The following is a 23,378-nucleotide window of genomic DNA, read 5'->3' on the forward strand; positions in this document are numbered from 1 at the left end:
AGTATTTATTACAATTCAATTTAAAATATGACGTAAATTTAAATTTGAGAGAAAAAATAATAAACTGAAAGTACAGCCTTCGAATCATATGTTATTTTCTATGTCGAAGGTATTCCCCCAAAATGGCGGAACTCAGCGGCAGGGCTCGCGTGAAAGCGCTATTCTCGAAAATATCATCAAAATATCACGGATATTGTACATCCTACAAAGAATGGGTCGCAAAAAACCCAGAAGTTGCCTCGCAAGTCGAGCAGACTTTCAGAATAATGTCATATTTTGTCGCAGGTAAGAAAGAATGTGTTGCTCCGATTCTAAAATGTGGCGCATTGGCCATTGATTGCAATGAATTCAATGATGCTAGTGCATTCACGGGCCCTGTGTAGCGACATGTTGTGCGCACGTGTACGTGATGCGTGCCCAGAAAGACTAAAAGCCGGCTGAATATCAGTCTAGTGCCAACACTAGTGTACTAGTGTAGACTTGTAGTAGTACATAATTATGTAAACAGTGTTGTTGTTGATATTAAATGTCTTGGCATATGAAACCTGGTGCAGATTGAATGCTGCAGTGCCCCCCAGTACAGTAGGATGTGCTCATGGCTCAATGCTGTGCAGTAGCTAGAGATTCTAGATTTCGCCTGGGCACATTTATGTGGGCCTGGTTTTGCCGTCCGACTCACATACCGTGGCAAAAATTCAATACCCAAACACCGTGTCTTGTGATTATAAATGCATGAATAAATGAATGAATAAATAAATAAACAAATACAGTAAATAAGCAAACAAATAAATAAATGTAAGAACTGAAGGCACAAGGGGCGAGAGAAAAAAATCGTCACAATAGGTCTGTCTGGGAATTCTTCACGTCAAGTCTAACTCTTTCAATGTATAATTGCTACATGTTATGTACCGTATACAATTGCAACTTCACTTGGTTCTATTCTACTCCAGAATAAAAAGGACGCAATGCGTTCTACAGACTCAGTACGCCCAACTAATCACGTGATGCCGGTACAAACAAGCCCACATGTGTACTAACATGCATGGAAATACATGTACGTCTAAGCGCGTTTACGCACGTGGCTTTGTTTGTACCGTGGTCGATTCGAATTCAGGTTTGGCCAATTCCTGTGAATAAGACCACAGGCACTTTCACTTTTGATAGTAATGGATTAAGGCCAAACCTTACTGCTCTTTTGACACTTATACACTTCGATCACAATATAAAAGTTGCTTTAATTTCTCGCTCAAGTACATGTATAGATGACAAAACATTTTGATGATGTAGGGGTGAATTGCTAGTGTCTGATGAGATAAGGAAATCTGACAGTTTGATGATAGTGAGTCAGTGACATTGAGACTTGCTTCACTAACTTTAGTAGAATGCAGACATTGTCGTAAAACAACATCACTAAAATACTGCCAAGGAAAAGGTTCATCACAAGAACAGCTGTTTACCGTCAGACTACAAGAGGACACCTTACCAAAACTAAACTGTCATCATTGTTTCTATAATTGCCCATGTTATGCTTGTCAAAGTTCATTGACATTGGAACTGACTAAGAAAATTGCTGATCCTTCCATTCTTTTTGAAATACAGTGAAATATATCTAATTTTTTGATTTTCTATTGTTTACAACACTTTGGGACAAATTTTAGCCTTCAAAAGCCAGTACGCTGATTAAATTGAAATATTGTCATATCCTTTCTACAGAGATTTCTTAAAACTCCATTAAACTGGACTTTCAAATGAACAAAGACACAAATGGGTCACTGATTGAGTGATCATGATGCAGGAGGATATCTTTCAGAGAAACTGCAGAGTTTGCAAAATACCAATTTGTCTAAGAGGTCAATAAATGTCTTCATATCAAGGATGGTTCAATTTTACAACTAAAGTTTTCACCATTTCTTCATGAGTTTCATGAAAATGAGAGTACTACAACGGCATTTTCTTGCATTGCTGCTCACAAGTCAATGGAGTGAGCTGACACTGTGCTAAGCATATGTGTAGATAGTTTACTTGAATGTGAACTTTTAGATAACTACATATAGGACTGCTTGTTTTGCACTTTTGTTTCCAGCTATTAGAAATCAAGGTATCAGTTATTGTCCTGTATGTTAGACCATGGAGCTCAGAGGTCTATAAAACATGTACCTACAAATACTCATGTTGGTGTGTTCTTCATAATCTTACAACTGCTGCATTACAGTTATTGTTCAAACCTAGAATATCTGGAACACAAAATTCACTTGATATGACTCCAATTCTTTTGTTTAAAATGTATATAAAAATAATACTTTCTCCAAAACATACTTGACTGGTACTGTTATAGCCTTGCCAGTCATGGTTGTTATAACAGCATCTTTTGCAACCACCATGATGATAAAATCAACACATGATATGTTATAATATAAAGATGTTGTATACTGACATCTGCACAGAAAGTTCTTTGACTTTTTTGGCATTCATACCAAATACATGCCTGTTATAAAGTAGGTTCAACCACAGTCCCTCCACACACTGGAGGGACTGTGATTCAACCATGTCATTGAACATGGCCATTGTGTGTGACCTTGATCTCATCAACAGGTTTCCTCAATTACAAATTGCTATCCTCTTTACATGTGCAGTACATTCATGTATTCTTTGCAACGCAGTCATTTAATAATTATGTGTACACTTTCAGTTATCTAGCTTGTATTTCATTTTGAATTCCAGGTCGTTTTGAACAGTCCCAGGAACTTGCAGAATTAGGTAAGTTATGTCATATGAGTAGACCCTTGAAAACTTTGAGGGTTAATGATGTTCAGACTTGTGATATGTTAGGCCATCTGTTTTAAGTACAATTTAACTTAAAACTGATATGGAATCACAAACTTTAACTTCTTGAAATAATCTACAAGAGTTCTTCAAATATGAAAGAAAAACAGTAACTACTGTAACACACCTCATCCGCAGTCTGTATTCTAATTCGCCAATTGATAGTCACGTGGGATGCGTTCTTTTTGTGCTGATCCACGAAACGACGTCATCAGGCATCATTCGTTTGAACTGTTGCCTGCCAGGCATCAGTTCTGAAAAATGATGCCCGCTGACGTCAAAAACGATATTTGACGCGAACGCGGACCGGAATGTAAACAAAGATGTCGTCTGCGGCCGATCGAAACGATAATCCAGAAATTTATTGGTTTATCCTACTTTCTGAAGAAGAATTGAATGCTTTGGTTTCCAACAAGGACTCGATACGGACAAAAACTATCATCAAAGGTGAATTGAACGTTTTGCAGAAGTATTGCGGTCTTTTTAGGAAAAACATTTTCTTACTGAACCACTCCAACATATTACATCATAGACCTACATGCGACAAGTTTTGTGTATAGTACGTTCTTATGCATGGCTACGGATGAGGTGTGTTACAAAACACATATTGACTGGCATGAGGGCAACAGCATACGTCTTTAACCCCTCGGGCCTGTGAGTCACCCCCAAAAACAGACTGTTTCCCTCGGCCTACGGCCTCGGGAAACAGTCTGTTTTTTGGGGTGACTCACAGTCCCTCGGGATACAGACGTATGCTGTTGCCCTCATAGCCAGTCAATATGTGTATACTTTATACTGTTGTTAAGATGTAACCAGTTTGCCTGTTCACTGATATGTACAGGACAGGGCAAATCATCGAGCAGTGCGCCCTCTATGGCAACTTGATTTTCTGCTGAAACATAAAGCTCCATAGTGTGTTGCATGAAATATCTTTGATAGCACATCACATTGAGGGACCAAGAAATATGCTGATGCAAAACTTAAATTTTAGTAGAAGTCCTAGAAAGATTAGAAGCAGAAAAGTTACAGTTTGTTTGTGGATTAATCATTTCAGGTGATACAATGTAAATGTGTTACTAATAGTGTAAACATTCAGAAATGACCTTTGATCTTTCCCACCAGTCTATGCAGCATCAAATCTTATGGTGTATGTCAACGATGCAATCTTAAGGAAGGCCACTAAGCTCAAATTGAAACTGGTGAGTAATGAACACCTACATGTATACATGTGTACATGACCGAATTTCATCACAGGCACAGAGTTATTGATTTACTGTAATAGTACCATAATGCATTCACGGCATGAGTGATCCCATTGATCAGGCTTGGTTTATCAGGCTGAAGCTGTCACATACCTGAGTTGAGGGACACCTATGACCCTGTGGGTCATAAGTGGCATGCATGCCACAACAGGATCGCAAGCGTGGCAAGGCTTGCCTTGTTTTTCTGTTCCAGTGAAGTTTTCATCAATGAAATCTTTTGACTGAAACACCCTTCAGTACCTGTACTGAGTACTCATACCAATTTCAGTAATTTGACAACTACCAGGGTACATGTATATACCAAAGACACCTTAACTTTGCAATTAGGATTTGCCATACACTGTTTCTTCAAATCATTCAAGTTTGTCTAGATATTGTCCATTGATGACAGATTCTCAATCAGAATATAAAATAATGATGTCCCTACAAAAACGAATAAGAGAGTCGACAATGTTTGTATGTTTGACTCATTCGGTACCCACATGTAAAATATGTAAAATTTTACATCAGACGATAATTAATAACAGATATTGATACAACAGACTCAGTGTTCCTGCTGCCCGCTCGCCAAACCACAAATATGAGAAAAAAGTAACGTATGTCGAGACGATTTTTGCAAAAATTAGCCAAACTTGCGAATCAAAAATTGCACCATGATGTCATAACTTTGTCTATACGCATGATTTCGTGCATACAACTTGAGACGTAATGCTTTATCGCCTCTTTCTCGACTGTCTATGACAATACATAGGAAAATATTGATCAGAAAATAAGGCCAGGATTAAGTGTCCACTGCACTGAACAAATCTTGACACTTTTATTGCTTTTTTGTCTCCATGGCAGCCACCTCCATCTCAGTATAGGTTGATGTCATGGCTTACTATAATTGAATACATTGAAGTCTTTGTGGAGATCGCTGCAAAGAGACTCTGGGGTGAAGCAGGACGATGGGTTGTTATTGTAATTATACAAGTTTTAAAGTAAGTGTTGTTATAAGGGTCAGAGAAAGACTGTAATTTAAGCCCTGTTAGCTGTATCTTCTTGCACTTTTTGTCTTCAGAGAGATGTTGTAGATTTCCATTATTAAAGGTATACAGTCACCTGTAATCTAAATATGCCCATATATGGTCAAAGGGGCATTCCTTGGTATTCAAAATGCCCATGTGAGGGTGCTATTTTAAAAAAGCGGCCACCCGCTTAAAATCTGTGATTGGTTAGATTTTCTCTTTCCATGGTAACTGTGGGAAAATTGGAACAGGTGACAGTATACCTTTAAATCACAGTGTCTTTGCAAATGTCACTATGCCAATCCTTGGTGATATGGTTTGGTTGATTAAATTCTAGTGTTACGTGTATTAAAGTGGCAGCCACATTTGATTAACCACTCAAAAATTTAGTTGTTAAAATCTAATTTGTGCTTTTTGTAGTCAAATATTTGAAAAACATGACTGTTCTGTGATCACACCTCGGTAAGCATTTGTCACAGGTAAGTTACATTTGATTTCAAATTATCTTTAAGGCTTAGTTATCAAAATTAAAATGCAAAAAGATACAGCTAATGGGCTTTAACGTGACTGTTTGGGAAAATGTTTAATCTTTGCAAATGAAATACATATATCTTGTATTGCACACTCTGTTTGTTTGTTTGTTTGTTTGTTTGTTTATATCAAGATTATTAATTTTGACATGATTGCTGCTATTATCCTAAAGATTCTGCCATTGAAAAGATTTTTCCATGGCATATGGCGAGAATATTTTTGCAAAAATTAGCCAAACTTGCGAATCAAAAATTGCACCATGATGTCATAACTTTGTCAATTTTGTTTATTTTCTGTTTTCCAAACAGACAATGCAGATGGGCGGCCTTCTTTTTTATTGCAGCCTGTTTGTGTATGTTAACACCAAAAGAATGAATTAATTATGACATAATGGAAACTGTGAATAGCAAGTTGTACACTTATTAATGAAGCTGTAAAATATGAGCTCGGAAATGCGATGATTTGGTGGAAAACTTGATAATTTTTTGAATAGCATCATCCATGTGTGTTGTAATCATAAGAATTTATAAATACTTGTCTATGTACTTACGTAGAAGTGACTGCCCACTTTCTCTTTCATTGTTCGTGAAAATCATGATATTGGTTTTTAGGTTTTTCCTCACCTTCCCTGAACTGTAAAGTATAAGAACAGCAAATAGGAAAGCCATAACATTTATGAAGGTGGAGCACATCTCTACATGTTATTTTATTTTCTGTTTTCCATTCAATCTTGCAGGGCAACACTCAGAGCCGTTCTTCTAATCTGTCACAAAGTGGGCCTGCAGTCCATGCCGCCACTGTTTCCACTGAACAGACAGAGAGATGTGAAAGTTTCAGATGATTTTTCAGCAACCACGGAGTCAGGAGTAGATGCACAGAATTTCTCTGAATTTGAGGAAGTGTACCGACAATGCGAGGAAGGGGGGATGCAAGAAGCAGCGGCTCCAAAGAGAACTACATTCAGGGGTAAACGAACTGGGAGAGTTGTCCGAACTCTTGATGCAGGTAAATGGGCAGTATTGACTACAGATTTCACAACAGTGTAATATTTCTAGGAGATTTGAATGACATCTCTCATGTTTATTTTATGTAACATACTGTGTTTTATTTCTGATATACCTGCAGTTCCACACAAGAAAGCCAACCGTGAGTCTTCACTGGGAAATCTTCATGTCAGACACATATGTGTCTGCATTTTTCTGTACTGCTTAATAATTCATAACTTAATCGACTGACATGATGCTTGTCCTTTTTATTGGATCTTCACTTTTGTTTTTTCAAAACGAGAATGAATACAAATTTTGTAATTAGAGCATACACAACTTGTGTACAATGTGGTCCAGTAAATAATAAATGTATCCAGTAAATGAAAACCATCTAATTCAACACTGTGCTCATCCCATCTGAATTTCCGATCTCTCCTTGTTTGAAGCACCACCTCTGAATCTGAGAACTTGGAAACTGCCAACAGAAGATGTGATCAAGGAAGAGCCTCGGTGCAAATATTTACCTCCAACACAGCTAACAAGACAAAGAGTTATAGCAGAAAGTTTACATATAGCAAGACCACTTGTACATCGTATCCTTCAAAATTACTTTTGACAAGAAACTACAAACTCTTCCTTGGCCCTTTTTCAGACATTTGTATGTATGAATGTGTTTTGTTGTGTTTCTGTAATTTTTTTATGTTTATGTATTTCTATATCTGGTAAATAAGGACATGTATGTGGTGAGTTGAATACATGTACAGTACATTGTGTACTTTATACTGTATGTACCAATTGGTGTGTGATATGTTATGTCCATACAATGAATGGATTTTGTATTCACTGTGTGTGTTTGCTTCTGTTCTATAAAGATGAGTATGCCTAACTTTAGGTTTTCTAATCCAGCAGTGTGAGATAGATAAAAAGTAAGTAAATGAATGGCTGTATATTATAGATTATATCATACCAGTATATTGATGATGCAAATACAGCGATCTGATTGGTCGAGACGCGAAAAGAACCGTGGTATATTGCCGATATACCACGGCTGGCATGTGCACTAGCTCTCGGTTTGAGGAAAAGTCCTTTTATGATATTCCATGCCAGAATTTCAATATACTGTGATGATATAATAGCAATAAATCACACCCAGCGACAGTATACCACCCGATTTTGACCATTTTACTTCATATATGCACTCGCTATCGCTCATGCATAAATGTCATGAACTTGTCAAAATCTCGTGGTATACCATCGCTGGGTGTGCTTTATTGCTTAATTATTATCCAGATGTGAAGGGTTTTTAAAATGAATATATTCAGCTTGAGTTGTGCATGATTGACACATCAGTTGAGTTTACTATTGATTCAGCAAGTTGTATGAAAATCACATCAATAACTTGTTCTGTTTGACAGTGTTATGCCATGACAAGATTATTCAACTTATCACCTGACTTGGAGGTTATAGCATAACGTGATTGGTCAGAAAATTTGGACTCGCCATGCACTGTTGATGTAGCTTTTCATCCAAGGGGAATTTTATCATACAGTAGACTCAATGTTTAAGATAATTGCACTCACATACAACAGAGTGCAATGATACTGTTGGACTTTTCTTTAACTGCTAAAACCAGTGGCTTCAATGTTCAAGTTTGGTCAACAGTCATGGAAACCATGGTTACTGTCATGTGGCCTTGATGTATCAAGGTAAGGAAGGATTTACAACTTACACTATAATATGTTTGCCGGTGTGCACAAATTATGTTGTCAGATCATTTTTTTATGAATTGTTTAGTATAATTTGTCTTTATGTTTTGCTAAGAATCAGCTTATCAATGTTTTAAAACATTTTACCATTGAGAAGATATTTGATGCATCTTAGATCAAATACAACTTTGCTTTCATTTTCATATGGCATGCTGTTGCTTCTTGCACTTTTAAGTATTCCAAACCATAAACAACAAAAAAGAATTTTTAAAATATCTGAAAAAACAATTGAAGGTGTGTAGAAATTGATATTAATCAGTACTTTATAGTTTGGCAAACTATTTCAGGTCCTCTGTATTTCAATCTGAAAATTAGTTAGATACGAGGTGTGACCATCTGTCCCTAAATCAGAGCTGAAGCTATCAATAATCATAGATTACATGCACATGTTGTATACCAGCAAATAATTATACTGCAGGCTTTTCCATGTTGATTTTGCTATGCTATGATTCTCTTGCAGTATTCTTATGATGGGAAACACTAAAGACTTGAATGTCAATGAGGAAGCCGAAATGAAAAGACGGACAGTGTATCTTTTATATTACCTTCTGAGATCTCCTTTCTATGACAGATATTCCAAGTAAGTGATACAGTATCATCTATAAAGTTCAGTCAGCTACCTTGTAACCATAGGAAGAGTACTGTTCTCTGATATGCAGAAATCAAAAGTATATGTATTGTGTACAAAGTTGTGGAATGACAAATAATTACTCATGTTTCATACCATTTGTCATGTGGCAGTATGCACCATACATGCCTGTACAATCATGTTCAATACTACGTTTTAAAACACTGATGATTTTGTGCTTCCTAGGGAATTGATTTGTCAAAGTTGCCTGTGTGTAGGACGTACACTCCTTTCATCACACAAGAAATGTAGAAAGTAAAGGAATCGACATGCACATTCAGGGCAAGCAGGCTCAAATGTGATTCAGGAAGACAATTTGAACAAGTTTAATATGAAATAACACCTTCTTTGTCTCAATGATTTGTCAGTGAGCAGCTGTTTTCAAAGTAGTTCCTTTTCTAGCTTTTTTCTTCTGTTTTAATTTTATTTTCAGATCAAGAATAATATTTCTATTATCAGCAATGGCAAATAAAATACCAGGTGTAGGGCTTATTGCAAGTAAGTATACTTTGTTTGCTCTAAGTGTTTGTGAGTAATGAAAAATGATCAGCTTGAGCCATGTATGTATATATATCAATAGAGTTTGTCATCAATTCGGTAGAGTTCTGTCTTGTTATAGTCACATCCATAACTCATTCTGTTCAACACTTTCATGTCATGATAAAATTATTTAACCTCTCCAGAGCATATCAGTCTTTTTTTAATGCATGACAATATAGTATACCATCTGACAGTCCACACTGTATCTTCTGCTGTTTCAGGACCCCTCATGGAGTACCTACCTTACTGGCAGCAGGTGTATTTCTATAATTGGGGATACTAGAAACAGTTCAAATTCAATGCAAAGTTGTGATGAAACAGACATATCATTACAATTGGAATATTTACCTGTCATACATCAGACAATATTCAGAAAACTGGAAATGTGAAATGGTATTGCCTACTCTTTTGGAATTTCTGACAATGATAAGAACATTGTAATATTTACAAAATATCTTGAATTATTGAATTTTTTATTTGTATGCCTTTTGTGGATTGATTTAGTGCTAAATTTTGATTTTGATTTTGGAGCACAACTTTTATAACAAAGATTTCACATCTTTTTCTAGTTTCCTTTCCATAGAACAGTAAAATATATTTTGTTTATGTTGGTAATAACAGTGTAAACTTCAATTTTATTGTGGTAACAAACACGATAGCTGATAACATTTGCATGTTATGTTCATTTTGAATTTATCACTTCCTGACTAGTCATAAAGTCTTACCATGCTAAACTGGTATCAAGGTCCATTTCAATAGACATATTTTCTTACTCCATTTGACACTTTATCCCAGTATCTCAGTACTAACATGTTAATTTTGATTAAGACATAAACTTTACCGAAAGTTTCACTGGAATAAAATTGGTTTTACAATTTAGACATTTGTCTTGAAACTGATTACATTACTACACTATAATTATTTGTACATTCAGTGTTGCCATTGGCTTAGTGCATACTGATACGCATTGTCCCCTTGCACGGGTTCGTTAGTTTGACCACAGTCTCCCACTAACTAACCCATGCGGGAACCACAAGCTATATTGTCTGATGAAAGTTGGATGGATCTTCAATATCTGCCGCACCAATCACTGTGGCAGTGTGCGTGTCACACGTGTTACATGAACAGAGAAGACCCAAGTTGGTGACGGCCAACTGCTGAGTGTGCAACTGCAACCTAGGTGCAATAGATTGATAAACTGACATGGTCTCCGGTACTCTGTCTTTCCGATATATGTTGCTGACTGGGAAGCATGCCATAATTAGGCAACTTGTTTCTGCATATATAATGCTAACAAGTAGGGATACCACTATGCACTAAGATTGCTTTGTTTGTACTGATGACGCAAAGTGATTGATAGCACAGAGATTTTCAAAAGACACACTGTTGCCATTTGACATTGAGCTTACTGCTTTTATGAGTGTCGGTTAAACTCTAAACAGAAATTACGCTCGTGATACACTCTGCTATGTTGTTCAAGAGTAGTAGAAGGCCATTACGTGATAGGCTATTTACGGGTCATGTGGTGGCCCTTAAAAAAACACACAATCCAACCACTTGTTCTGCTAAGGTCTGATTTCAGGGATCCGAGCATCAAGCTGCCTGGACAAGAGATCTTGGCAGGCAAAAATTACTGATCTGGCCTGATCTGCCCTATCCATGTGTAACTAAAGGTGAATCCCACAGAGGTAAATTTCATTATCATTCCTGGAAATGAAAGAATATTTGTGCTCTTGTTTGTACTTTTTTTTACCCATCCTTAATTAAAAAGGGGCTCTTTACTCAGTTTCAATTGAAAAATAATTTGACTTTAATAGAAAGGAAATTTAACCAACATTTTAAAGAACAGATGTAAAGATCATTAATCATTAATCAAATATTAGCCAAGTTGAACACTCTTGTGAGTTAATAGTTTCCTCAAGCACTGCAGTACATGCTCTGTTTCTTAAGGATGGTCATTGTATGATGCAGAATACCACAGTATTAGACTAGGACTGGTATGCAAAAATGTAACAGGCATGGTCAAAGTGGTAGATAACAGCTACTCTTATGATTAACATTTTGAAGCTCTATTTGTACATTGAATAGATTCTTGTATAATGCAAAGCGAACATCTATTCAGACCGCTTTCAATCAAAGAATGCACAGCTGTGGGCATAATTTCATGAGACATTGCCAATTTAAGTTCTGCTAGGAGTTATTAGAAAAAAATCCAGTGGAAGTATTGCCCAACACACAATGCTAGTGTAAAGATATTTAGGAATTTATTTTTAGTAGTTCCAATTTATAAATTTTAATAAATGTATTTCTTTGAAATGAGTTGCTAATTAGTTTTCAAAGAATGTGAAGTTGACCCTAGGATAATCTATGGTGACACACTTAATGAACAACAGCCTTTTGGATTAACTTCTAGCTCTCCCGACTTACATTTGCCAATAGGCATCTTCATGCATGTCATGAACAATATTCACGTAAATAGTATCATTATTAATAATAATAATATTGGGTTCTTATATAGCGCATATATCCACAATACTACCGAAACTGAATGTTTAATAGTCATATTATTACATGATATGGTGACATGATTACGAATAGTGTCTTATATTAAACTTTCAAGTTTTCATGTGTCACCTGATGTACCTCCTGTTTGTTTGTTGGGAGAGGAATGGACTATTTGGTAACATTGATTTCTGTTTGAGGTGAGTAACTATTTTCTGTAAAGTCACAAGTTTTTAGAAATACGTATGAATTTTCTGCCATATCTCTGAATTTATGTTTTGGCCAACCTTTATCTGTGCTGAACATAAAATCTACAATGACCAAATACTTAAATACTTTCAGGTATAAACTTAACAAATAAACAAGCTGAGTACATGAGTGTTGGACTTTGCTCAACATGTGATAAGTGGACCACCTTTCCAATGCTGTCTTTTTGAGTGTGACTTCAATAGCTTTGTCACTGTGTCCTTTCAGAACTTCGCCCTTGTGGAAAAGGAGAGAAAAATGTAATAGCTGTTACACTAATATTGATCAGGACATGTTAAAATGATGTAGTATATACCAAAAAATGTGAAACCTTTCAAGTAAATCAACACATAAGTGTAGCTTGTAACACTAATGGTAGATAATTTAAGAGACGTCATGCGACCTTTGCATTATGTTGATTGTCAGATTCAGTTGAAGTACAAATGAATGATACTTCATGTTATGTCGCTAATGGGGATTCTGTTGCAGTATTCTTATGATTGGAAACACTACAGATTAAAATGTCAATTAGGAAGTCTATGACTGATATTCCAAGTAAGTGATACAGTGTCATCTATAGAGTTCAGTCAGCTACTTTGTTACCATTGGAAGATTACTCTTCTCTAATATGCAGAAGCCAACGATACCTGTTATTGTGTAATGTAAAGAGTTGTGAAATGACAAAGAATTACTCCTGTTTCATACCGTTTGTCATGTTGCAGTAGGCACAGTACATCATGTCCATATAATTGTGTGCATTGTTTTGTTGAAGCTCTGTTATTCTATTAAAACACTGATGATTCTGTGCTGTGTAAGGGTTTTGATTGGTCAAAGTTTCCTATATAGTATACTGTATGTAAGACGTGTATCATGTGTACATTACCTGTACAAGTAACATGCTATGATAGTGTGTACCAAACATCACAGTACTGCCAGAAACTTTCACATCAGTGGCTGCTGTAGTACATGTAGATACAACAATGAAGATACAGAGAAAGGGTTGTATAGCTTAGACACTAGTAAAACTACACTTTCACTACTCTACATAAGTCTTGCCAGTTGCATGGTCTTGTATTGATTAATCCTGAATGTATTTGTATAGATGATGTTACATGACTTACCAACATGAAAAAAGTGAACAATTTTACCCAATAAATTTCGTTATCATGCATCTTCTTTCATGTGAAAGACATGTGGACATATATGTAAATGTTCTATTTATAACACCCATGCTTCAGTATTGCAGGATATGCTCTTCTGTAAATTCCTATCACTGAAATAATTTGAGTAATAGGATTATAAAAGTTAACTAACCAAAATTGTCGATTACCAGTCATTATTGTGAATGACAGCTATAGTCTTGTGATTAACATTAAAATTTTAAAAAATTCAACCAGGTCCCACCTCCAGCATTAGGCCTTGGGTGAGATGGCTGGTCTAACTTTATATATATATATATATATATATATATATATATATATATATATATATATATATATATATATATATATATATATATATATATAATATATATATATATATATATATATATATTATATATATATATATATATATATATATATATATATATATATATATATACTTGGGTGAGATGGATGGACTGATTTTATATATATATATATATATATATATATATATATATATATATATATATATTATATATATATATATATATATATATATATATATATATATATAATTTCATTGCTAGGCATGTTGATACTGTAGGTTGTAAAGTTGAAGACCAAGAGTGAAATTACTGAATTTTCACGACCCCTCTGAATTAAAATGGCATACTGCCAACATTTAGTGTAGACTCCTGGGTGGAAAATGCTTTTATCTATTGGGGGCATGGAGGTGGAAACAACAGTGTCGTGCCCTCACTGGGTGCTGATACACATATCATAAACTGAATAAACAATGTGAAAGCTAAGTACAGTATCAGACTTTTACCCACTGAAATACAGCACTCTTCATATACTTTGTTTGAATATCTTTACCTTTAGGAAGAGCGGGAGAAAGTATAGTTGTGACAATTTGACCAAAGCACATATCAAAAATACTGTGTTATACAAAAGACTTGTATCAATAAACCATACACTGCATGTTAGGTGTATAATTTAAGAGAAATCATATGACCTTTGCCTTATTATTTATTTTAAGTTGTCAGTTGTAGTTGAGCCACAATTACATTTTTTATTAACATGTATTATAAAGTTAAGTCACATGTAAATTAGCAAAATATGTGTGGCAAAATGTAATAAAAGGACATAAGTTCTTGTATAAGCTGCAAATCATCCAATTACCTGGCCTCTCTCTTCTCCCAATTTTGAGATTTCCAAACCTTAACTCCGCTCTGGCTTGGTCAAATTTTCTGACATGTTCACAATATCTTCTTTAAATACATAACAAAACGAATATATGTTTGTTTGGCAAGAAAGTTCTTACATTTTGAATAAGAGGCATTGTAATTTTGCTAATCATGTTTTTATTCTTATTTTTAGTGTCAGTCTTTCAGCCCTTGCCATTTTAGAAGATAGATAATGTAAAATAAAATAGTAGGTTTTTTTTCTACATATACTTTTGTTTCAAGTGAAATATTACATATCAGAAATAGTATCGAGTGTTTGACTTAAATTAATTTTTATCATTAATACCAAACTTTAGATTTTTTACCCAAAATATACTCCGCCTTCATCCTTGGATACACTATTGCTATTTGCCACACAAAACTTTAGAGTCTCTGCTTTTTGATGCTTTTTGAAAATATATAGTATGAGGGGGTTTGCTTATCATCTTTGATGAGAAATACTCCTTTTAAAATAATCCTGTCGGCAACATGCAGCTCCACCTTAAATGGCAACTTGGCAAATGACCCCTGAACTTTAACCTGTTTGTACTGTTTCATCAGATCTGCCGAAGACTGGTACAAGTCACATGACCAGCATTCCAAACCAGTGGCCCAACCCATGTACAGGTAGTGCAGAATTCAGACACCCTTTCCAAAGTTTACTACCAATATTACATTGCCGATACTTCAACATCCAAGTTCAGCATATCCTTGTGAGCAGTTTGACATCTGAGTGTTGCAGTCTACACCCTTGAAGGAGCTAACAACATTGCATATAATCTGTTTTAATAAGGTATGTTGCAGTACTTTCAATTTTCCAATTTTTTCCTAACAGTCTGTGCTCCATTCTTTAATGAGGAAGGCAGTATCACAGCTTGGTGACCTTGTTTCAAAGACATAGTAACTTGGGAAAACAGTTAATAATCTATAAGCTTATGACTTTGGTAGGCAAAGCCTTGCAATAGCTGTTGAATTTGTAAAATTTCCAACACTAAAGTAATTTGTATATCTATTCAGCTCTCCATGCTATGTGTCATGTACCTCATTTTTATCAGATTGTTCAACCATTTTTTATCGCTACATTGTTTTATTCCTTGAAGTGCATTATACTCATATCACCAAACAGTCTATGTAATCGCTGAAATTGTCAGTGGCTGTGTTTACACATTGCCACTAATAATCAGATATTTGGCGAGCGGTTTTGTCTGTGCTTCTCCTCTAGATAGGTGACTGGGTACCGTACGTTGTGAGTTCGAACCCGACTGAAACCACCGTATTGGAGTTGATTACACAAGTGCCTTTGTAATTAACAATAAAAGTTTCAATATATTCATGAATTTCTGTAATTAGGCCAAATATATCAAATATGACAGAAATCATTGTTGCATTTGAACAGGTATGATGGCATTCATGAATCACCTGTCTTCAGCTTAAACATTATAAGCATATGAATTAGCATCAACCTTGTACAAAGCAGAAAATAAACCTTCAAGAGCATGCACCTGTTTTTTTGTTATTGGTGCTATACCTTGTTTCCCATGCATTCCTCTTAGAACATAGTGTCCACTGATATCTTACTTTAAAGGGCCAGTAATGCTAACTTTGGTAATTTTTTACCATTTTTGTCTTGAATGCCAACCATATTGCTTAATGAGATGGTGCAACTATATATTAGCCTACATATATATTTCACACACACACACACACACATATATATATATATATATATATATATATATATATATATATATATATATATATATATATATATATATATATATATATATATATATATATATATATATATATATATATATATATATATATATATACACAAAATGTATACAATTTGCCCTCCCGGTTATCACCATAAGGCTTTATGGCAACCTCTGAACTTGGGCACAGAGAGTACGGTTACACATTGTCGAAGATTGAAATATGGACTCACCAGAGTGCTCTAACGGCAACATTTACCATGAGCGAAGCAAAGTGCCAACAGTGAACGCCCCTTATATTACGCAAGAGGCTGCCCAACAATCTCAGAGTGCTCCAACTGCTAAGCAGTGAGCGAAATATTATACACCAAAATGTATACAATGTGCCCTCCCGATCACCATAATGGCTCTTTGACAATCTCTGAACTTCGGCACAGAGGGTATACTCTCCCCAAGGCATGTTGATATACACAGTGTTCAGCTTGTCAACTCAGTCTGTACATGTACATATGTAAACTGCATTGTTACTGTTGAAAAGTGAATTCTGGTCCGGACTAGAATTCAAATGTAAACAATACAATACATTTTACAAATATAGATGCTAAGTTCACAAGCTATAGCGGGTGTTTCAACATTCTTTTGGGAGTAAAGTAAGAAGTTGCAGTTGACACACAAAGTAAAAATATTGAAAAAATCATCAAAAGTTTGCATTATGTGTCCTTTAATTTCTTGATTTCAAAATGGAATGGTTTAAAGACTAAAGACTTTCACACTTTCAATGTTGTAGCTCCAATGATAATGATTGCACACTTATGAAATAGCTGAGTTTTGATTTAGTTGTCTTTTTGGCAACTGTGAACTTTATACAATAAACTCATGATTCCATAGATTTAAATTTATGTTTAGTTTACATAAGTGATAAGATGCGCTGGTTGAGATGTATTCAAATTACTCATTAAACCTTCACATGTAGGGATTATCTTTATCACTGTGGTTAAAAATTCTTTTCAGGATGATGAATTGTTGATTATATGAACCAAGGGACACGGCTTAATTAGTATTTAGATATATTTATGATTTGTTGAAAATGCATGCATAGTTAAACTGTTGAGCTTGTTTCTTTAGTGCGGTTGAAACATTCCACAAAGTATAGTGTTTTTGTAGCTCAATAATTAAATGAAGTGCACACTGTGCTTGCGGAGAGTGAAAAGGCAGGGTGTACACACTGAGATTTGAGAGACAAGTATACAAATAGGAGGGCCTAAGAAGTAAGGCAATTGATATCTTTTAAAAAACTTGTTCTCACATTAACCACAATTAATGCATGATTGTCCTGTAATTAATGCATTATTGCAGTAATATGATGACATGTACATTTAGCCAGTGGATGGCTAGCTCACATAAAATTGTGATTTGACTGGACTCTTCAGAGATAATCAGAGGTTAAAAAGTGTTGGGTGACGCCTCCTCCTCTTCAATGTACGTGTATGAAATGTCAGTCATGCCCCATGCCACATTTAAAAAGGAATGTCAAATCTCAACGTGTTTTCTTTCCATTAGACACACAGTCTTACAATGGAACAAACAGCAGCTGCAGGAGCATTGTTTCTTTACACTGAATGGAGTAAAGACAAGTGTGGTCTTACAGGTTTTCACAGAAGAGTTATCCAGGAGTTCTGTGCAAGAAAAGCGCAAAGTATCAAAGCTTACTCTACAGTACTTAATACTTTAAAACTCACAGATGGCCAGATGGCAGATGCTACCAGGTGTGGTGTTACCTTGATTCCAGCACAAATAGATAAATATTCTGATGATCCTTAATGGCTGACGTATTATAACATTCATTACGCAGACTAAAAAAATTAGAAAATATCCAATATGTTGTTGGTTACGCCCCAAAGACTGGATTTGCTGCAGCTATCATTAAAAACAGACTGTTCCCTGGTGCACAGCTAGTGCTCATCAATCATATCTGTCCAGGAGAAAAGCACCTGTTGGTAAATGTAGATGAGCAAAAATTGGCCAATATTATGCTGGAGATGGCTAGTAAAGCTGATATCCTGTTTTCTATTGGTCCTAAAATCTATGAACATTTTGAAGACGAATATAAAGCTAACTTTAATCAAAAGCAGCTATCAGACATTCCTCATGAGGTGATTCTTCCAAAACCTGAAAGTATTTTCTTTGAGCAAACCATAAAAGGTGGAGACAGGTGCAACATCCTGACATATGGAGAATATAATACCCAAGAAACTCTGAACAAGAATCAGGTAATGGCAGAATCAATTGGAAAAGCAGCATACTTCCGGAATGAATGTTATTATAGTCTGCCATGTTGGAGGATTCAGGGAATTTCCCCAAATGCAAAGGATAAGGACAAAAACAAACTGATGGAACACATGAAAAGTCCTCTTATTCACCCAAAATTTTACAGTGACTGTTCAGTTGGTGCCTTGATGACCACTTTGCAACAGTCTGATCTCTGTCTCCCCTCACCATATTATATGGATTACGGTCTTCAAGGTCTAGAAGCAATGGCAGCAGGTTTACCTACAATGACAGAAGACGATTCTCAATTAGCTTGTTTTATGAAAGGACACTTTGAAGATCATGCTGATGATTGTATTATTCGTGATCCAAAACAGAATCTATATAAGAAAATATTGTGGACTATGAGATTTCCTGATAAAGCATTTAGAAAGGCAGCTGCACTCAAAAAAACCTTTCAGGAACATGCACTTTTAGGCAGTGCAAAGTTTACATCATTGTTAACTAATAACGAAACACTTCAACCTACCCAAAAGAACAACACAGTGCCAGGAGTTGAAGGAAAACAAACAAAAACATCAGAGAAAACATCAAAGCAACGACAAACTCTGGCAGTGCAACATGAGGTGAACGTGCCTGCAATAAATGCAACTCAAGGAGCACTTACAATGCAATTCAGTTCATCTTATGCAGCACCAGGAAAGGCAGAGAACCCTAGATCACAAAATAACAACCCAACCAAATCAGAGAGATCACAGCAAGAAGGAACACATTTTGAAACAGAGAACCCATCACAAACTAACATGAAACGACAACACACATCCTCTGGAAAAAATGATAGAGCTACCGAAGCAAAGAAGAGAAAACAAGAATTTCAAGAGCAACCAATAAAGATAGATGATACAATGCCACAACAAGGTGGAACAGGCTTCATCCAACACAAAAACAAAGCAGCATTAGGTGAAAACATAGAAACAGGTGAAACATCAGAGTTGCAGAGAACCAAGGGATCGCAATCAGAGGTGATAGAAATGGATGTAACTCAAGGAACCCAGGAAGCAGAATCACAGCCAATGACAACATGTGCTATGACAAGTCACAACCCACATAAAACAATGACACTACATAATATGGTTGAACCAGGAACTGTTCCAGGCAAATGTGAAGAAACTCAACCTGAAAAAGCTGTACAGAGAAGCAATGGTGTTGAAAACGCGGGAGAGATGAAATCTCAAATGGAGACAGGTGGAGGTGGGGAACGTATCTCTGAAAAACACACTGGCTCTGGAGAAGAAGAGCAAGGTAATGTTTAGGTGTACCAGTTAGTATATTGCATTTGTTTCCTTTTCAGGACAATGAAGGCAAAGATCATTTAATCCTGTGCCATCTAAATTAAAACATGTTATGTTTTTCATATACCGGTAGTTTACTGTATTATATTGTTGTTTTGCAATGATGGCTGACTTTATTAGCATGGCAATCACGATTTATCAAATTCTAAAAAACATTTTTTTTCCTATCTTATAATGTAGGATCAAACAAATTTAAATTGAAAGTAAGAGTTGATCAAGAACCCTTCATGCTGAAAGATGCTGAAGATGCAGAACCTGCATTGACTGTCTGTCAAAATAGATTACTGCAAACGGTTATAGAGAGGTTAGCTGATGAAGGTGGCCGTCAAAAAATTGCTGATATCTGCAAGGACAACCTTGGTGTGGACCCATCTGATCTGAGGGCAGGCTGCCTTGAGATCTTGCTTAAGTTACCAGGCCTCTATAATCTCTACAGGGTGAAGCAGACCTGCAAGTCTGCAAACCTTGCCAAAGCATTTGAACCACTCCTGATAACAGATGAAATGAGGGAGATTGCTGCTAAAGTTGGAGTAACGCTGCAGTTGAAAGCAACATATGATGAAGAGAGTTTTAAAGAAGTTGAGCTTTTCTTTATTAATCGTAAGTGGAAATGTTTCCTCATAAGACTTTATACCAGTAGTGAGATTAAACATGTAATAATTGTGTGTACGCATCCATTTGAAACTCTTTGATTGAGAATTAATAGAGATTTTTATAAATAATTGGCTGTCAGTGACATATGATAGCTGTCATTTGCTTTCAGGTGATGGTGGAGGTGTCAAGCCAATTGAAGTCTACACTTATTTTGAAAGAAAGGACATTGAAGAAATTCTCTTTGATGCTAATGTGAGTATGAAACCAAGATTACTACCTTTAGGCTTACTTTATTCTACTGTACATATATCATTTACGTCTTTGCAAAGTGACATAGGCCGTGCTGAACTCATTTTGATGCAAATATTGGTAGGTTAACTTTGTTAATCACATGACTATTATGAAAACAAACGAAGATTATCTTGAAAAATATTTGATTTAAATTCTTAACTAGAAGGTACATTTTCTGTAACTTTAACATCTGCTTAATATATTCCTAACAGTATTTAGATACAATGTGTTCAAACAAGAGTTTGTAGACTGACTGATATGCAAATAAGCCATATAAACTTCAAAAATGGTCAAAATCAAAAAAAATTACTGGCTTTGAAGTTTTTCTCAGTGAAGTTCAGAATGTAGAATTTATGGAATTTTTCCTGAATATGTGTGGTATTTTTACACATTATTCAACTGGAAGCACACTGCTGTTAATGGTGCTATTTTTGACATTTTTTGAGCAGTATGCAATGGAAAGAATTGCAAGTTAATTGATAATCTATGGTCACTATTCAGCTATTGGTAAATACAAATATTTGTCATTGATTATGATATTCAGTTCAGGTTATCAATTAGGACAAATGAAAAATGCAAACTTAGAACGAAAAAGATCAAAATTTTGGTGTTTTAATCAAATTGTTAATTAAGAAAACAATCATGAAGTGATGGAAGAACTCATGACATTACGTTTGTAAATACTTCAAATTGCATTTGAAGGGCGAAGATGATTCTATGAAAACTGAAGAAAAGGTCACACCACAGCAAGCATCTCAGACTGAAGTTGATATGACAGGTATTGTGAACCACATTGATCTTTATCTACTGAATTTTCTACCCTGGGACGATAGCTGTGCTGGTGGAGAGAATTGTACTTGAGGCTGTGAGTGCTTCATGAACTCTACAGCGTGTTGAGGAGTTGCAGTCAGAAAAGTTATAACACTTAGCTCGGTAACTGAACCACTCTTTTTAAGGGTGGGGATTTGGCAGAGCGGTTTTGACTGTGGTGTCTTCACTGGATGACTAGGTGCTGTATGTTTGAGTTTGAATCCGATTGAAAAACCTACTGAATTATTTAATATCTCAAAAGATAAAATTTGAATTCATAATTCATCCAATATTTGCGTTGAGCATTGCTGCTAAAGTTGGATTAACACTTCAGTTAAAAGCAATATTTGATGAAGAGAGTTTTAGAGCAGTTGAGCTTTTTAGCTCCACTGTCAGCGACGCGGAGCTTATCAAATAGGTTGATTTTCCGTCGTCGTCCGTCGTCGTCGTCCGTCGTCGTCGTCCGTCGTCGTCCGTCAACAATTGCCTTCTCCTCTGAAACCGCAAGTCCAATTGCTTTGAAATTTTATATGCAGTTCATTTGGGGTGACCTTACTTCAGTTTGTTCAAATCGTGGTGAAATTTGCATATTTGTATTTTTTGGGGCATTTTTTGGTGTTTTTGGTAAAAAAATCTTCTTCTCTGAAACCGCCTGTCCGATTGCTTTGAAATTTGATATGCAGTTTACTTAGGGTGACTTCCAGTCAGATTTGTTTCAAATCGTGGTGAAATTTGCATATTTGTATTTTTAAGGCAATTTTTGTCATTTTTGGTAAAAAAAACTTTAAAAATCTTCTTCTTCAAAACTACCAGTCAGATAGCTTTGATATTTAGTACATATGTCCCTAGGGATGATCTATTTCAGATTTTTTCAAATTGTGCAGAAATATGCAAATTTGCATTTTTAAGGCAATTTTTGCCATTTTTGGTCAAAAAATGTATTTCTCAAAAAGTACCGGTCTGATAGTTTTGAAATTTGGTATACAGGTTTCTATAGATGAACTAAGTAATATATATTGAATTTCTGATGAAATCTGTAATTTTGTATTTTTGGGGCAATTTTTGCCATTTTTGGTCAAAAATGTGTATTTTCAAAACTACTCATCTGATAGCTTTGCAATTTTGTATACACGTTCCTACAGATCACCTTAATGATATTTATTGAAATTATGATGAAATCTGCAATTTTGTAATTTTGGGCAATTTTTGCCATTTTTGGTCAAAAAATGTATTTCTCAAAAAGTACTGGTCTGAAAGCTTTGAAATTTGGTATACAGGTTTCTACAGATGAGCTAAGTAATATATTGAATTTCTGATGAAATCTGTAATTTTGCATTTTGGGGCAATTTTAGCAATTTTTCGGTCAAAACATATGTTTCTCAAAAAGTACTGGTCTAAACAGCTTTGAAATTGGTATACAGGTTTTTATAGATGAACTAAATCTGATCTTTTGAAATTATGATGAAATCTACAATTTTTTTTTTTTTTGGGGGGGGGGCAATTGTTGCCATTTTTGGTCAGAAAATTTATTCTCAAAAAAACTACTCATCAGATAGCTTTGGTTGACATGTTCTTAGGGATGATCTGATGTGATATATTCAAAGTATGATGAAATCTTCAATTGTGTATTTTTGCAGCTATTTTAGCCACTTTTTCTGGCCACTGCATTGAGCTATCAAAGATTTC

At 35.4% G+C, this 23,378-nt stretch overlaps 2 protein-coding genes across 3 annotated transcripts; both read left to right on the top strand.

Annotated features, from left to right (window-relative positions):
- Positions 1 to 106: 106 nt before the first annotated feature.
- On the top strand, positions 107 to 10,422 carry LOC139131198 (peroxisomal membrane protein PEX16-like). Of its 2 annotated transcripts, none has more exons than XM_070697168.1 (10): positions 107 to 285; positions 2,722 to 2,757; positions 3,946 to 4,022; positions 4,929 to 5,065; positions 6,360 to 6,628; positions 7,056 to 7,202; positions 8,243 to 8,315; positions 8,836 to 8,955; positions 9,437 to 9,501; positions 9,765 to 10,422. In XM_070697168.1, exons 1-10 carry the CDS (start codon positions 123 to 125, stop codon positions 9,824 to 9,826), a joined length of 1,149 nt encoding a protein of 382 aa, XP_070553269.1. In that variant the 5' UTR covers positions 107 to 122; the 3' UTR covers positions 9,827 to 10,422. The 2 variants fall into 2 exon arrangements, with proteins under 2 accessions (XP_070553269.1, XP_070553277.1); XM_070697176.1 differs by having other exon boundaries at positions 110 to 285; positions 9,443 to 9,501; positions 9,765 to 10,018.
- A 6,178-nt stretch (positions 10,423 to 16,600) lies between these two features.
- LOC139143064 (uncharacterized) lies at positions 16,601 to 21,358 on the top strand. The gene is made up of 5 exons (XM_070713234.1): positions 16,601 to 16,725; positions 18,230 to 19,947; positions 20,178 to 20,597; positions 20,761 to 20,843; positions 21,332 to 21,358. The coding sequence occupies exons 1-5, from the start codon at positions 16,601 to 16,603 to the stop codon at positions 21,356 to 21,358; spliced, it is 2,373 nt and encodes a 790-aa protein (XP_070569335.1).
- Positions 21,359 to 23,378: the final 2,020 nt, after the last annotated feature.

This window comes from Ptychodera flava, chromosome 1, assembly GCF_041260155.1.
Source record: "Ptychodera flava strain L36383 chromosome 1, AS_Pfla_20210202, whole genome shotgun sequence".
Taxonomy (NCBI): domain Eukaryota; kingdom Metazoa; phylum Hemichordata; class Enteropneusta; family Ptychoderidae; genus Ptychodera; species Ptychodera flava.